At 35.6% G+C, this 16,529-nt stretch overlaps 2 protein-coding genes across 2 annotated transcripts; both read left to right on the forward strand.

Moving 5' to 3' along the window:
* Nucleotides 1–1,205: 1,205 nt before the first annotated feature.
* Nucleotides 1,206–3,360, forward strand: LOC106653959 (zinc finger protein OZF-like). The gene is made up of 2 exons (XM_014373626.2): nt 1,206–1,370; nt 1,442–3,360. Exon 2 carries the CDS (start codon nt 1,452–1,454, stop codon nt 2,793–2,795), a length of 1,344 nt encoding a protein of 447 aa, XP_014229112.1. The 5' UTR covers nt 1,206–1,370; nt 1,442–1,451; the 3' UTR covers nt 2,796–3,360.
* Nucleotides 3,361–5,404: 2,044 nt separating this feature from the next.
* LOC106653960 (zinc finger protein 728-like) lies at nt 5,405–7,362 on the forward strand. Its single transcript, XM_014373628.2, has 2 exons — nt 5,405–5,550; nt 5,622–7,362. The coding sequence occupies exon 2, from the start codon at nt 5,632–5,634 to the stop codon at nt 7,120–7,122; it is 1,491 nt and encodes a 496-aa protein (XP_014229114.2). The 5' UTR covers nt 5,405–5,550; nt 5,622–5,631; the 3' UTR covers nt 7,123–7,362.
* Nucleotides 7,363–16,529: the final 9,167 nt, after the last annotated feature.

Genomic DNA, 16,529 nt, shown 5'->3' on the forward strand with positions numbered 1-16,529 from the left:
TGAAACAAGAAGCTGTCAATTACTTGCATGAACAAGTCGACAGAATGAAGCCAAAATTGTATCGAGACTATATCAAGTACGAACCTAGTCCACGGTTAATCAATCAATGGGAGCTCGAAGTTGCGACGTTAAATAGCATTATGTTGAACGACGACATATCTCTCCATGAACTTTGCCAAATGGGTTATCGGGAAGGTTATTTGATTATGAAAAAAATGAATAATTGGCGTGTACCATCGCTGCGTAACTTACCTTACTGGAGCATTATTGTTAAGAGACACCTAGCAAACATTATGATAAAGCCACATTTGGAATTGTTAGTAGCCGTTTTCTTCATGACTGACCCATGTCAATTGAACATGCCGTACACCTTTTGCCGCAAAGTTGCCGAATATATGAGCGACGAGGATCTATTTCGGCTAAGAGAATTAGTAGACGATAATCGTGTAGGATTTTTCGATACATTTTACAAATTCAAAAAATTGATTCATAACTTGACCCCGCAACTCAGGATAATCAATTAATATTTCACAATTCAGGACAAATGATTATATTTCATTATTTATATTTCAATCATTTGCTCGTTCTTTAAATAAAAAAATACTGTCAATACATTGACAAAATATTTCCTCGCAAAAATATGATTCATCTCTTTTTTACATCTTAAGCGTCAAACTTGGAGATTCGTCTCAATGTATCTGAAAATATTCAATTGTATGTATTCTGATGCTAAAATTGAGTACAAAAAATTTACCGGACACTTTTTGAATCAAATCGCCGAGAATTGATTTTTTTTTACTTGTAAGAAATTCGCCAAAAAACTTAATTATTATCGGTAAAAATTGAATCGCTAATTAATTACATTACTGCACAAATGACCTTGATAAAAGTCATATATTTTGTTCAATTATTGTAGATATTTTACTATCTAATGCTCCATTGACAAAGAAAACCTCATTCGTAATACCACATGTGTAATACCATTAGGTACAGCATCTGTGTGGGTTCATAGAGATATGGGTAATGCATTTATGCTCCTTACTGGATGACTTCATTACGATTTCGGTGTGGTTTTAACAATATCCGAGTCCCTCTATGAAAAACAGTACAAAACTGCGTATCAATGTCCAGTTAACAATAGAGCGGGAAAATAGAGCCAAGAAGCTACCATAAACTCGGGATCACCTCGCTATAACAATTTAGTAGTGCCTGTAATTGCTAGTTATGTGCTCGATTTCTCACGTGAGCAAGTCATGTTTACAAATTGATAAATTCGAGGTGTACATCGTCATTGCCTACTTTAATTTTATTTTCTATCAGTGATTGCACATGATCAAGTGTTCGATGGAAAGTTGAGAGAAAACATTGAGGTACTGCTTTTTTGCGTATATTGTTATATTTTTTGAAAAGTTTTTTCGAATCAATCTCAATTATTCATCAGGTTGAAAGACATGCATATAATATGGGGCAGCATACATTTGCCATTCAAATGTAAGATTTGTCATGAATCATTTGAACTGGAAACGGTGCTCGAACACCACAACGACTCAGTACATAATCAAAGAATAACTTCTGAATGTGAGATTTGTCACCAAACATTTGTACTGGAAAGTGAGCTCGAACGCCACAACGACTCAGTACATAATCAAAGCCAACCCTGTGAATCTAAGATTTTAGATGATATACTGGACCTAGAGAGTGACCTCGAGGGTCGGAATTACTCAGAATTTAATCAAAGAACAAACTTTGAATGTGAGATTAGTCATCAATCATCTAGACGGCAAAGTGACCTCGAGGGTCACAAGGACACAGACCATAATCATAGCCAACCCTTTGAATGTGAGATTAGTCATCGATCATCTAGACTGGAAAGTGACCTCGAGGGTCACAATTGCTCAGAACATAATCAAAGCCGACCCTTCGAATGTGAGATTTTTCCTGATTCATTTGGACAAGAAAGTGACCTCGAAGGTCACAATTACTCAGAACATACTCAAAGCCAACCCTTCGAATGTGAGATTTTTCCTGATTCATTTGGACAGCAAAGTGACCTCGAGACTCACAAGGACACAGACCATAATCATAGCCAACCCTTTGAATATGAGACTTTTTCTGATTCATTTGGACAGGAAAGTGGCCTCGGGGGTCAAGAAGACACAGACCATAATCAGAAAAAAACCTTTGAATGTAAGATTTGTCATCGATTATTTGAACTCCAATGTGACCTCAAGAGTCACGAGGAAACAGATCATAACGAGCAAAAACCCTATGAATGTGTAATGACACATTGCCCCAAATCATTGGGAACAAAAAGTAATCTCAATAATCACGTAAATACAGCACACAACCGTAGCAAACCCTTCGAGTGTGAAATTTGTCACAAATCATTTGGATACAAGGAAGTACTCAAAACTCACGTAAATTTAGTACATAATCGGATCAAACCATTTGAATGTGAAATTTGTCATCAATCATTTGGGCAAAAAGGTGATCGCAAAAAACACATAATAACAGTCCATAATCGGAGCAAACCCTTCGAGTGTGAAATTTGTCACAAATCATTCGGGCAAAAGAGTACTCTCAAAACTCACATAATAGCGGTGCATAATCGGAGCAAACCCTTCGAATGTGACATTTGTCACAAATCATTCGGACGAAAGTGTAACCTCGAAAAACACACAACAGCAGTACATGATAGGAGCAAACCGTTCGAATGTGATATTTGCCACAAATCATTCGGACAAACAACCGAACTTAATTGTCACACAAATTCAAAACATAAGCATTACAATTAACCCTACAAATGTGAATTTTGTCCCAAATCATTCGGCACAAAGGACCACCTCGACAAACACATAAAATTGGCACATCCCTTTGAGACTGGTTAGCTACAAATCACTTAGATACTGGACTAAACTTGACAACTACAATTTGACCGCACATAATCTTGACTACCCGAGACAATTGTGATAAAAGACTCTTACCTAAGTACGCAATGTAATTTTGGAAAATCTTTTAAATAAATATCTTTTGATTTTGTGAGAAACAATTAAATCTTTTCAACTGTTAACAATTTTTAAATAATTGTAAAAACTGTTCTTTGAATAATGACTTCTTTGCCAGGATCCGTCTTTCGGCTAAATAACGAAAAACGGATATTACGTCTATGAATCTAATTTTATGTATTCTCAACTTGCTCGCTTTGAACGATTCCGCAAAAAATGTTTAAAGTTAATTTATAATTTAATCCCGCAATTTAGTTATCAATTAATTATTCATATTATTTATATTTCTACTATTTACTCGTTGGCTTTTGTTTAATGACATGTTGTAAATAAAAAAATACTGCCAATGCATTGGCCAAATCTTTCTCACAAAAATATGATTCATCTCTTTTTTACATTTTAAGTTTCAAACTTGGAGATTCGTCTGAATATATCTGAAAATACTCGATTTTTTACATTTTGATGCTTTTCTAATCAAATTGCCGAGAATAGATTTTTGAAATTTGATATAAGAAAAATCTCTGCAAGTAGTGTATGTTCAGTTCACTCCAGCCAATGTATTTTGTGAATCTGTCTGATCCTCCCATATAGCTTTTTACCATTTTATATTTTCCAATAAGTCACATTTATTAAAGCAGTTACATTAATCTGGAAGAACTGAGCGAGGTATGCTCATAGATACGCGCAGAAGTTCTCATTTTGTCGATCGATGGCTGCGGGTGCATCATAAAATTCTTGCTACTCACTATGTAAATATCTACTATGCGAGGGTCGGTCAAATTTCGGAAAAAGTCCCACAATCGCAGGGAAGCGCGAATAAAGGTATGTTTCGTAAGAATCTCGAGGAAAAGTTGTAAAAAGGTAGGGCAGATAGTCACCTATTTCCAACGTCCACGCCGACCTCTCGAATCTCATTAGATGCGGCATAATAAGGGGAGATAAAATACCAAGGGGTATAAAAAGGCCCAAAAGTGAGAGTAGCCCTCTCTGTTGGTTTTTTCAATTTTGAAAGGCGCTTATCGCATAGCTTGTTCGTGATGTGGCTGAATTTTGTCTTTAAATATTCATAATTCACCAACGAAAAGTATTGCCCAAGGTTGTACTTCTGCATAGGCAGATATTCAGCAATGCGGGAACAAAAATAACTAATCAAAGTCATGCTTTCTGTGTTTTATTTAATTAATTTTACTCGGCAATGGGGGAGATACCTTTGGTTAGATTCAAACAAACAAATGTTTCACAAAGTGAAAAATTATATTAAAATATTAATTATTTCGGTTATATTTGTATTCGTTTCATTGAATCGAACCAAAGGTACATTTTTCATAACCGAGTAAAATTAATTGAACAAAAAAAAAACATTTGCTCGCCCACAAAAACACAGTCCGTGAAAATCGCAAAGATTTCGCATGGGACAAGTGTAAAAAAAATTTTCGACTAAATTTTATTTGCTCACCCACCTGACAAGACTCCTCGAGGGACAGAATGATTTGCACGTGACAGTTGCGATCAAAAATGTGGGTTTCAGAGCAATTTAATTAAACACCAAAAAAGTTTAGGAAGGTCGAAAAGATTACCCATGTGACAAATGGGAGAAGAAATTTGGGAAACGAACCAATTTGATAAAATACCAAAAGACAGTCCACGAAGGTCACAATGATTTTACAAGTGAGAAGTGCGATTCAAAATTCGGACCAAAAGTGCAATTACGCAGACACAGGAAAGCAGTTCATGAAGTTTGTAAAGTATACTACAATTTCGCGAATCTAACGATGGAAAGACTATTCTTTCCGGGTATTATTAGACTTTTTTCTATAATATGTAGTTTCCAGTGCTTAGACCTTTAGATTTTCCATGTAAAAATTTTGAAAAATTCCATTTGAAAGCTCAGCAGTCATTTTTTACCTGAAGTCATTCAAGACTGAGCTAGAAATGACTTAACGTATCATCTATTTGTAAGTCTTTTTGTAAACTATAAGAAATTCGCCAAAATAATTAGTTTTTATTGCCAAAAATCGAATTGCTTATTCATTACATTATTGCACAAATGACCTAGGTAAAAGTCATATCTTTTGTTAAATTATTGTAGATATTTTACTACCTAATGTTCAATTGACAGAAAATACCTCATTCGTAATACCACAGGTGTACTATACCATTATGTACAGCATCTATGTGGGTTCATAGAGATGTGAATAATGCATTTATGCGCGTGACTTAATGACTTTATTACGACTTTGGTGTGGTTTTGACAATATCCGAGTCCCGCTATGAAAAACAGTACAAAACTGCGTATCAATGTCCAGTTAACAATAGAGCGGGAAAATAGAGCCAAGAAGCTACCATAAGCTCGGGATCACCTCACTATAACAATTTAGTAGTGCCTGTAATTGCTAGTTGTGTGGTCGATTTCTCACGCGAGCAAGTCATGTTTACAAATTTATAAATTCGAGGTGTACATCGTCATTGCCTACTTTAATTTTATTTTCTATCAGTGATTGCACACGATCAAATGTTCGATGAAAAGTTGAGAGAACGCATTGAGGTTCTGCTTTTTTACATATGTTGTTACATTTTTTGAAAAGTTTTTTCGAATCAATCTCAATTATTCATCAGGTTGAAAGACATGGATATAGTATGGGGCAGCATACATTTGCCATTCAAATGTGAGATTTGTCATGAATCATTTGAACTGAAAACGGTGTTCGAACACCACAACGACTCAGTACATAATCAAAGAACAACTTCTGAATGTGAGATCTGTCATAAATCATTTGTACTGGAAAGTGAGCTCGAATGTCACAAACCCTGTGAATCTAAGATTTTAGATGATATATTGGACCTAGAGAGTGAACTCGAAGGTCGCAAGGACACTGTTCATAATCAAAGCAAATCCTGTGAAATTGAGATTTTTCCTGATTCGTTTGGACAGCAAAGTAACCTCAAGAGTTACGAGGACACAGACCATAATCATAGCCAACTCTTTGAATGTGAGATTTTGAATGAATCATTTAAACTGAAAAATAAGCTCGAACGTCTTAAGGACTCAACACATAATCCAAGGACAAACTTTGAATGTGAGATTAGTAATCGATCATTTGAACTGCAAAGTGACCTTGAGAATCATAAGGACTCAGACCATTATCAAAGCCAACCCTTTGAATGTGAGACTTTTTCTGATTCATTTGGACAGGAAAGTGGCCTCAGGGGTCAAGAAGACAAAGACCATAATCAGAAAGAAACCTTTGAATGTAAGATTTGTCACCGATCATTTGAACTGGAAAGTGACCTCAAGAGTCACGAGGAAACAGATCATAATGAGAAGAAACCCTATGAATGTGTAATTACACATTTCCCCAAATCATTGGGAACAAAAAGCAATCTCAATAATCAAGTAAATACAGCACATAGCCGTAGCAAATCCTTCGACTGTGAGATTTGTCATAAATCATTCGGACGAAAAGGTACTCTCAATAAACACATAAGTGCAGTCCATAATCGGAGCAAACCCTTTGAATGTGAAAAGTGTCACAAATCATTCGGACGAAAAAATCATCTTGTAACTCATATTAGTACAGTACATAATCGGAGCAAACCCTTTGAATGTGAAATTTGTCATCAATCATTTGGACAAAAAATTGATCTCAAAAAACATATAAGTTTAGTTCATGATCGGGTCAAACCATTTAAGTGTAAAATTTGTCACGTATCATTTGGACGAAAAAATTATCTTAAAACTCATGTTAATTTAGTACATTGTAAGGAAAAACCCTTTGATTGTGAAATTTGTCATAAATCATTTGGACTAAAGGCTACTCTAAAAACTCACATGACAGTCCATACTCAGAGTAAACCCTTCAAGTGTGAAATTTGTTACAAATCATTCAGTCTAAAGGATACTCTAAAAACTCACATGACAGTACATGATCAGATCAATCCCTTTGTTTGTGAAATTTGTAACAAATCATTTAGTTCAAAATGGAACCTCAATGATCATACCAATAGAAAACATAATCATTACAAACCCAACAAATGTGAATTTTGTCCCGAATCATTCGGCACAAAGGACCACCTCGACAAACACATAAAATTGGCACATCCCTTTGAGACTGGTTAGCTACAAATCAGTTAGATACTAGACTAAACTTGACAACTACAATTTGACAGCACATAATCTTGACTACCCAGGACAATTGTGTAAAAGACTCTTACCTAAGTACGCAATGTAATTTTGGAAAATCTTTTAAATAAGTATCTTTTGATTTCGTAAGAAACAATGAAATACTTTCAACTATTCACAATTTTGTAATAATTGTAAAAATTTTACTCTAAATAATGACTTCTCTGCCAGGATCAATTAATTATTTATATTATTTATATTCCTAATATTTACTCGTTGTTTTTTAATTACTGACATGTTGTAAATAAAAAAAACACTGACAATACATTCGAAAAAAGCGTCCAGCTATAACTATGAATTATCACTTTTTTACATTTTCAGTATCAAACTTGAAGCTTCGTCTGAATATCTTCTTTCAACATCTGAAAATATTCGGTTTTACGTATTTTAATGCTAAAATTGATCGAAAAAATTTCTCGGTCGCTTTTCGAGTCAAATCGCCGACAATGGCTTTTTGAATTTGTTATAAGCTTTTCCTAAACCCTGGAGATGGTTTAATATTCTTTTTTTTATCAGGAAACTGACGTTATATAATTTGTACCATTTTCGCTCTAGAATCTCGGTAACTTCTTCGCAATCTACTATAATATACCAAAAGAGCATCCAAATCCACGGACAATAATTTAACAATTTTTTAGTCTTACTCACATTTATTAATTAATGATACGATAGTACTGTCCGAGTGCCCTGATAAATACAAATTTAAGTTTTTAAATTACATAATCAATTTTACACATGTATCAAGGTTGACTTCTATGTATTTACTTATGAATCGGTGTATTGTTTCACTGGGGCTAAGATAAATTTTACTTATTCAATTTCCGTAGCACAAAATAGAAGAATCCATCGTTTAATTTCGGGACCAATATGAATAAAAGTGACGAAAAATTCAAGGAAGTTGTCTTAGAAAATAATTCAAGTAAACATGACAGTGTTGTTTCAAACGATAAACAACACAACACATTTCTCAATGAACCAAAAGATTATGCATGTGACAAATGCGAAGAGAAATTTGAGTTTCGAAGTCATATGAGTAGACACTAAATATCAGATCACGAAGTCCGCAGTGATTTTGCTTGCGACAAGTGTGAGAAAAAATTTGAGAAAAAATCCAGTTTGTTCAAACACCAGAAATTAGTACACAAAGAACGCGAAGATTATGTATGCAACAAGTGCAAGAGGAAATTTGAAAATACATCAACTTTCCATAAGCACAATAAAATATTCCACGATGTTTACAAAGATTACTTATGTGAAAAATGTACAAAGAGATTTGGAAATAAACATAGTTTGCTCATGCATATAAGAACAGTACATAAAGGACGGAAAGATTATGCATGCCACAGTTGTGAGATGAAATTGGGAACAAAATATAATTTGATCAGACACCAAAAGACAAATCACGGAGGTCGCAAAGATTATGCATGCAACAAGTGCGAGAAACGATTTGGAACTAAAACGTATTTGCTTTTGCACCTAAGGACCGTACACGAAGGTCGCAAAGATTACATATGTGACAAATGCGAAAAGAAGTTTGGAAAACAATGTAGCTTGATGAGACACCAAAAAATAGTCCATGAAGGTCGTAAAAATTTCGCATGCGACAGATGCGATATCAAATTCGGACATAAAGTGCAATTGCTCAATCATCGAAGGAAAATACACGGAAATTATAATAGTTAAGTGTGTTACAATTGCGAGAAAAAATATGTGTAGATACGACGAGGTTAGGTTGATTTTTCGAGTTTTGCTCGACGAGTAAAGATCTAGTCGAGTCAGAAAAATTCGAGTACTATTTTTATCATATCTCCGGTTCTATTGGTCGTATCAAGACGAATAAAAAAAGGAAATCTTTGTCTTTTTGTGTACAATAAAATGAAAAAATGTTTTGATAAAAATTCAATAGTTTAAGAGTTATAGCCGTATAAACAATTAATTTGTTTATAACAAATTACTCGACCATCTGAGCGAAGTGAGAGTTGAAAATTCGGATTCAGCGGGTCAAAATACGTGGTAAATACACTTCGTTTCTTGTGGGACCTTCCAATGCGTACGAAACCCCCTCAGTGCCTACACGGAAAAACTTTTGACCATGTTTCACGCTCGAATGCATAGAGATACATCCGCGCTCTGAGTCGAGCACAATTCATGCTCTGTCTCAAGCGCGAAACACCCTCGGGTTCTGAATGAGTGCTAACTAATATTGAAACTTACATTTAATTTAACAAAAATCGTTACAAAACATCAAATCTTACAAAAATCGTTCTTTTTCATTTATTGTGAGTGTGGAAATTTTGAAAATTTTTATAAAAGTACCTTTTGATAGGAATAAAATTAACTTTTAAATGATTACATACGCTCAACCAAAGAAGCTGGTTAAACTTCTAAAAAATTTGTTTACGCGATCCGAGACTCAGAAATTAATATTTTCAAACATGTTTCCTGAACCAAAGTTATTATAACGCATCCGAATATCAGCTAATTCACAAATTATTACGAGACAATTCAACAAGAAATAGTTAGTAGAAGTTTCAGAAAACTTGTTTGAAAATTTGAATTTTAGGATGGGTTTCGGATCCTTTTATGAGCAGACGCAAGTATGAGTAACCCGTGTTTTGAATTTTCATTGATTTATTTCAAAAACACTTTGTAAAATAAAAGTGACACTTATTAAATAGTAATTTACTCGACTGTACCATTTAATTCTTTTTAAAAAAGACCGAGTACTGAATTGTGGCTGGATATTGGGAGAGTCACATCAAGATGGGTGTGAATCGCACTGGTGACGATACGAGCTCAGCAGAACTCGTGAGTGATTCGTTTTCAGAATTCGAGCGTGAAAGATGTTCAAAAGTTTTTCCGTGTATAGACTATCAATGAATGGCTTTCAATTTTGAAAAAAATCCAATGCGCACTCTATATGGTGCATTATTTCAAAAGCGTGATATGACATGTCTTGTTATTGTAGCTATTAGAAAACTTTAAAAAAATGAAAACTAAGACGGTAGATCCTTTCATTTTACCGAATTTTACCTTCCGCAACTATAAAATTTCCATAAAAAAAGACCACATTGATTTGCCAGCCGGATAAACACACAAAATGTCCCCTCCGTGACCTGTCCTGAACTCAGAATCGATTGTTTTCACTCATTAAAAATATTTTTACAAATATCCAGCTATATTGCGATACATGGGCCTTATTCTATACATCCTAGAGAAAGTTTTTTTGTATTACTCGTCATCTTAAATAGTCTCAAAACAATTGTACACAAGTAACAAATGTGTCCTTAAATTATGTGAAATTTTACATCATTACAAATATAGTGCCAGTAAACGTGCTAGACAATAATTTTGACCTCTCTAACTATACGAGGGTCATCTTTCAAAACTAAGGTACTCGATTTTTACCCGGAGAATATTCAAATCTTAGTTGCAGCTTCGCTATAACAATACTTACACACGAAAATCTTACTAGTAAAATAAAGTGTCCCCTCCGTGATCGACGAGTTTTTGAGCTAGCACTTTTTATTTTTGAATCTGGTGGCGTAAAAACGTTCGTTTTTACAAACAATTTTTGTGCGTGATCGGAAAAAAAATTTTCAACTTTGTTGTCGTCGTGAAATTTAATAAAAGGGCCATTTGTCCCCTCCGTGAGTGTCCCCTCCGTGACAAATTTTCATGTTTGCAATAAGAAAATAAACGGATTAGATGATGGCAGGTAAAAAGTAAATATTCCATGAAAAAACAAAGAATCAAGTGTCAAAAACTACGGGGGTCCGGAAAAATTAAACTTAAAATAGAAGAAAATAAGTTTTTCAATTTTTCCAATATTGCCCATTTTACCCACTCCAAATATCACACTTTTGAAATAATGCACCATATGTACATATTCAAACTATTAACATCACAACATGTGAAACTCATTAAAACTCAAAATATGACATTGTTAAAATCTCATTTTCCGATTTAACTACTTATAAATAAGTATGAATCCCGGCAAAGTATTTTTTTTCATCCTTCACTCATTGACTTTTTCTCCCATCTCTTAATGGATAACCATTATAGAACTTTTTTATGATGACCATTATTTACTAAGAAAATTTAAGAAAGATTAGAAGTTTGAATGAATTACTGAAAGATTATATCGACTCATAAAATATAATTCATTAAAATGTTTAAATATCGAAATAATCGTCAAAGATCACTTTGCGTGCCCAGAGCTCATTGGCCACCAAGTGCTGTCGTGACATTTTTTTTATTTTTCAGAGGCTTCAATTAGTAAAACTACTTTTTATTTCATGTCTAATCTCTAAAAATGAATGTTAAATTGCACTTATTTATATTTTATTTTTATTGAATTTAAAGAAATAATTTAGGAAAAGTTGATGCAAGTGTATGCTGAAAATATAGTTAAGTTTAATAAAATAATAGACTTCTTGACATCGTAAATAACAACTCAGAATTTATATCACATTAAGTTTGACCTTGAAATAAAATTTCCATGATATTATATTCTAGAAATGGTGACTTTAATCATTTAACTTATTGCATCTTCAGCAACAAAATTATAAAACCAGTCAACACCGTGAATACTGCCTTTTTAAATTCGCGTATATAGATCGAGTGATAGTTGCACAAAAAAAACTGTGAATTAGAAAAAATCGTGGATAGTGAAACCGTAAATATCGAGGTTTCTCTGTATGTATGTACTCGAAAGGATTCAACTAAATGGTATGAAAAATGTTTAAAATTATTAAGAGTGCGAATTCTTTCGATGCATTAGATTGATTTTGTTCACATGTAAGCCAATGAGCTCTGGGCACGCAAAGTGATCTTTGACGATTATTTCGATATTTAAACATTTTAATGAATTATATTTTATGAGTCGATATAATCTTTCAGTAATTCATTCAAACTTCTAATCTTTCTTAAATTTTCTTAGTAAATAATGGTCATCATAAAAAAGTTCTATAATGGTTATCCATTAAGAGATGGGAGAAAAAGTCAATGAGTGAAGGATGAAAAAAAATACTTTGCCGGGATTCATACTTATTTATAAGTAGTTAAATCGGAAAATGAGATTTTAACAATGTCATATTTTGAGTTTTAATGAGTTTCACATGTTGTGATGTTAATAGTTTGAATATGTACATATAGAGTGCGCATTGGATTTTTTTCAAAATTGAAAGCCATTCATTGAGGATAGGATCTCTTCTTACCACAAAGCGACGATTATTCAAAGGAATGAAAAATATCGAAAAATAGCGAACTAGTAAATAATCGAAGCTCGAAATTTTCTGAAAAGTGAAAATTCTGAGTGTAAACTATTGTATTACCGCCGAAAAGCTTTCCGAATCACCGGACAGAATTTGGTTAAAATTTTTTTTCGCCAAGATCTCGTGGCTGACACAAAAGCAACGATTTCTGACGCGTATGTAAAAAAATCACAAAATAGCGCACGAGTTACGAATCGATAACGAGCTCAAAATTTTCTGTAAAGTGAAAATTCTGAATGTGAACTATTGTAGTACGGCCCAAAACCTTTCTGAATCACCGGACAGAATTTGGTTAAAATATTTTTTTGCTAAGATCTCGTGGCTGACATGAAAACGAAATTTGAAACATATTTGAAACATAACCTGTACACGGCACTTCACTCAATTATCGATTTACAAGAGGAATTTTCCGGGAAATCGGAAATTCTGATAGTGAACTATTGTAGTAGAGCTGTATAACTTTCGAAATCTCGCGTCAGAATTTCGATCGGTTAAGTATTTCCCGAGATCTCGTGGCTGACTCATGTTTGACAAAAAATCGGAAAAAAACGTGTTTTCACGCTAAAAAAAATTTGGATGGCTCTATCTTTTTATCCAATGCACCAAATCATCTGAAAATTTGCATGAGTTCACTATTTTCAATTCTCTATCGAATGATACCTAACTGGTAGCACTTCGAATACCAGAAGTACCCTAACTAGAACTACCTTTTATTATTTCTCTCATGCAGACGTATAGAATAGGTGCGCCGCACCTAGCCGACATTTCTTAGCTAATAAGACTAATTTCTATGGATTTCAATAAAATAAATTTATTTTAATAATTATACTTTTTTATAAACATAATTTTATGAAAATTATTGCATAAAAATTTCATTCTGAAAAATGTTTTTTTCCATGAAAATTTTTCATGAAAAATTTTTTTTGAAAATTTTTTTTTTTTTTTAAATTTTCATAAAAAAATTTTTTTGAAAATTTCTTCTCGAAAATTTTTTATTAATTTTTTTTTTATACTTTGCCGGCTAGGTGCTACCGCACCTCTTGATAAACAATTTCACGCGAAGACTTGAGTTTCAATTGGCCGTAACTTTTTACATAATTGATGAAATAATTTAAAACTTTACCAAAATTATCTTCAACTATTGTACTTTAACGTAGTATTATGCAAAATTTCAATTTCAAAAATTCATAACACAACTTTTGAAATTGAAAAAAAAGTTATGTTTGGTCGACATTTTTTTTTACAAAATTCGCCATTTTGTTATAAATAATAGCGAAGATTTCGGACCAAGTTTATATCATTGTAGACTAGTTAAAGAGTGTTGACATAAAATTTCATCCAAAAGTATTGATTACTCTCGGAGATATCGCGAATTGAAGTTGAAATTCGGTAAAATTCGTTTTATGAAAAAACAACGGTTTTTTACAATTATTTATATCTGTCACCCATCTAATTTTTTCAGTAAGTGCTCCTACCCTGACGTTTATAACATTTGTATTTTCTTGAACTTGGCGATTGGATAACTTTGGTCTCGATAAGATGCCACAAGGTTAATGAATACACATGATTTGCGAGACTCATTGTTTAAATTTATTCATTTGTTTGACAATTAAAAAATATGCCCATCGCCGCATCATGAACTTCGGATCGTAGTGGCCAAGCAAATATTACAAAAATTTATGTTTGTCAATGGTTCATCGATGATTATTTCACAGACCTCGAGTGGCAGTCGGTATTCTATCAGCTCCATGAAAGTTTCCAGGGCCCAGTTGCGAAAAAATCTTCTCGACAGTTTCTCGCAGAGATGCGCAGCACAAGCGTCGTCTGGGCGACTACTGAACAAAACTGAGTCCAACGACGCGAAGTAATCCTTGTACGAGAGTCGTTTCGCCGCCTCCTCGGGTTGCATTCGAATCAGGTCGTAGAGCGACAAATCCGGTAACACCATTGCGTTTCTCGCTTGGCTCGCGAACGCCTCGTCGTCGTACCAACGTTCTTCGAGATTCACCGCCGGCTTCTCGGACAATCCGTACCTGGGGAAAAATTTCATGACCGTCAGCGCGTCGCTTCGGTCCAGCTCGTAGCCCGCGTTCTCGAGATGCTCGATCGCGAGCAAAGCGCCGGAAGCGAAATTCACTTTGATCTGAAGGCTATAATTGAGATTGGGATAGAAGCTCGCGCCGAAGAAATGCTCGGTGGGGAAAACGAAGCGATCGATGTCGGCGCCGCGATCCAAGAGGGTCGCGACCGCGTGCGGCTTGATGGTCGCCACGGCCCATTGCAGCGGCGTCCGGCCCGATACGTCCTCGGCGTCGATTCGCGCGATTCGACGATCGACGTCGTCGCAGATCTCGAAGAATTGCTCCGCCCAGTCTCTGGTCTCCCCTTGCGGATCGTAAATCTTGCAAATGAAGTGCAGAGCCGTCAATCCATCAGCATTTGCCAAATTTGGATCTGCCCCGTTTCTCAGCAATACTTCCACCGTTTCCATCTCGCTGTCGTGTAGCGCCAAGTGTAGCGGCGTGTTGCCCAATTCGTCTCGCGCATCGACTCGCAGCCGAGGTCGTTGCGTGCGCTCGTCGACGACGTCCAGTAACATCCTCGCTAATTTCGCGCTATTGGGTTGTCTGCAGCTGTCGTGCAGAAGCGTCGTCCAGCTCCTCGCCACGCCTCCCGGCCTCCTGCGGGTCAAGGTCGGATCGGCGCCTCTTCTCAGCAGCAATTCGGCGATCCTGACTTTGCCAAAGTTCACAGCCGATTGCAGCGCCGTGACACCCATTCCCTCGTGAGCGACGCAATTGGGATCCTGGCGGAGCTCGAAAAATTCTTGTACGACGTCGTCCAGGCCAAATTTGATGGCCGCGTATAAATGCGTCGATCCGGTTTCGTCCGTGTAATTCGCATCCCAGCCGTATATTCGGAAAAGCTCGCGGACTACGGCAGGCGCGACGAAGTAATAATCATGGCGGTTAGCCGCGCGATGTATCGGTGTGGTTCGACGTGGCAACAGCGGCTCGCCGTCTTCGTCGACTCGGGGCACGTGCTTGTAGCCGCTGCTAACTACAAGCTCAACGAAATCTCGACACGGACTTCGATCTTCGATAATGATTTTCATACATGCCGAGAGAAGATCTTCGATTTGTTCGGGTCGAAAAATGCCCAGTAGATTGGAAGGTCGACCCTGACAATAGCTGATCAAACGTTCGATTTTACGAAGAAATTCGCGTTGCTCTTTTTCCATTTCTCAATTGAGCTTTACTCGTAAGCACACTGAACTAAATATTTCGCGCGCAATATTATAAAATATTTTTTATTTTAGTTACTAGTGCTATGAGATTATTCAGTCGATGCGATCTTCGTATAGTTGTTCACGTGGCAGCGTCGTGACTTGTACTGTCTGCTACAACTTGTGGACTTTCACTTTCTAAATATCGTTACCTTTCACTTTCACTGATTAAAACTGATTTTTCGATTTATTCTGTAGTCAATACTTTTCGATTAATTGTGATTTCGTTTAATGAGCGCCGAGGCCGCTTGCGCGGCCTCTACTTCCATTACCTTTATTTCAAAACGAATTTAAGTTTAATTCAAATTTTCGATTTAGTTTAAGGGGAGTCATACACCAATTCACTCCTCTTTGTCATTTTTTTTTATATAAACCACAGTTTAATGTCAATCTACATTTTCAACATAAAATTGACATCTTTGAGCCCTAAAAAATGTGAAAAAAAATTGCCGAATAGGCCTTTGCATCTAAACTCAGCCCATAAAGGATACTTTTCTGAAGATTTTGAGACCTATGGACGAAGCAGTTGGGATCCTGGCCGTGCTCGAGGAACTCCTTCACGACGTCGTCCAAGGCCGACACGCAGGCCACGTGGAGACTCCTCCAGACAGTTTTGATCTTGAACTCGTTGTATATCTTGAACAGATCGCGGATCAGTGGGGTTGGAGACAGTATTTATATACATGCTCCTAATGTCCTAGCGCTTGCGGGAACTACCATCTACAAAGCGGCCTCTAGTGTCAAATCGTCACACTTTTCCGTTTATCTCAAATGTCAAGTTT

The sequence above is a fragment of the Trichogramma pretiosum genome, unplaced genomic scaffold, assembly GCF_000599845.2.
Source record: "Trichogramma pretiosum strain Unisexual culture from Peru unplaced genomic scaffold, Tpre_2.0 scaffold135, whole genome shotgun sequence".
Taxonomy (NCBI): Eukaryota; Metazoa; Arthropoda; class Insecta; order Hymenoptera; family Trichogrammatidae; genus Trichogramma; species Trichogramma pretiosum.

Bases quoted from the DNA above. Each gene is read 5' to 3' on its own strand.
- LOC106653959 (XM_014373626.2), top strand. From the start codon at position 1,452: ATGCATATAATATGGGGCAGCATACATTTGCCATTCAAATGTAAGATT.
- LOC106653960 (XM_014373628.2), top strand. From the start codon at position 5,632: ATGGATATAGTATGGGGCAGCATACATTTGCCATTCAAATGTGAGATT.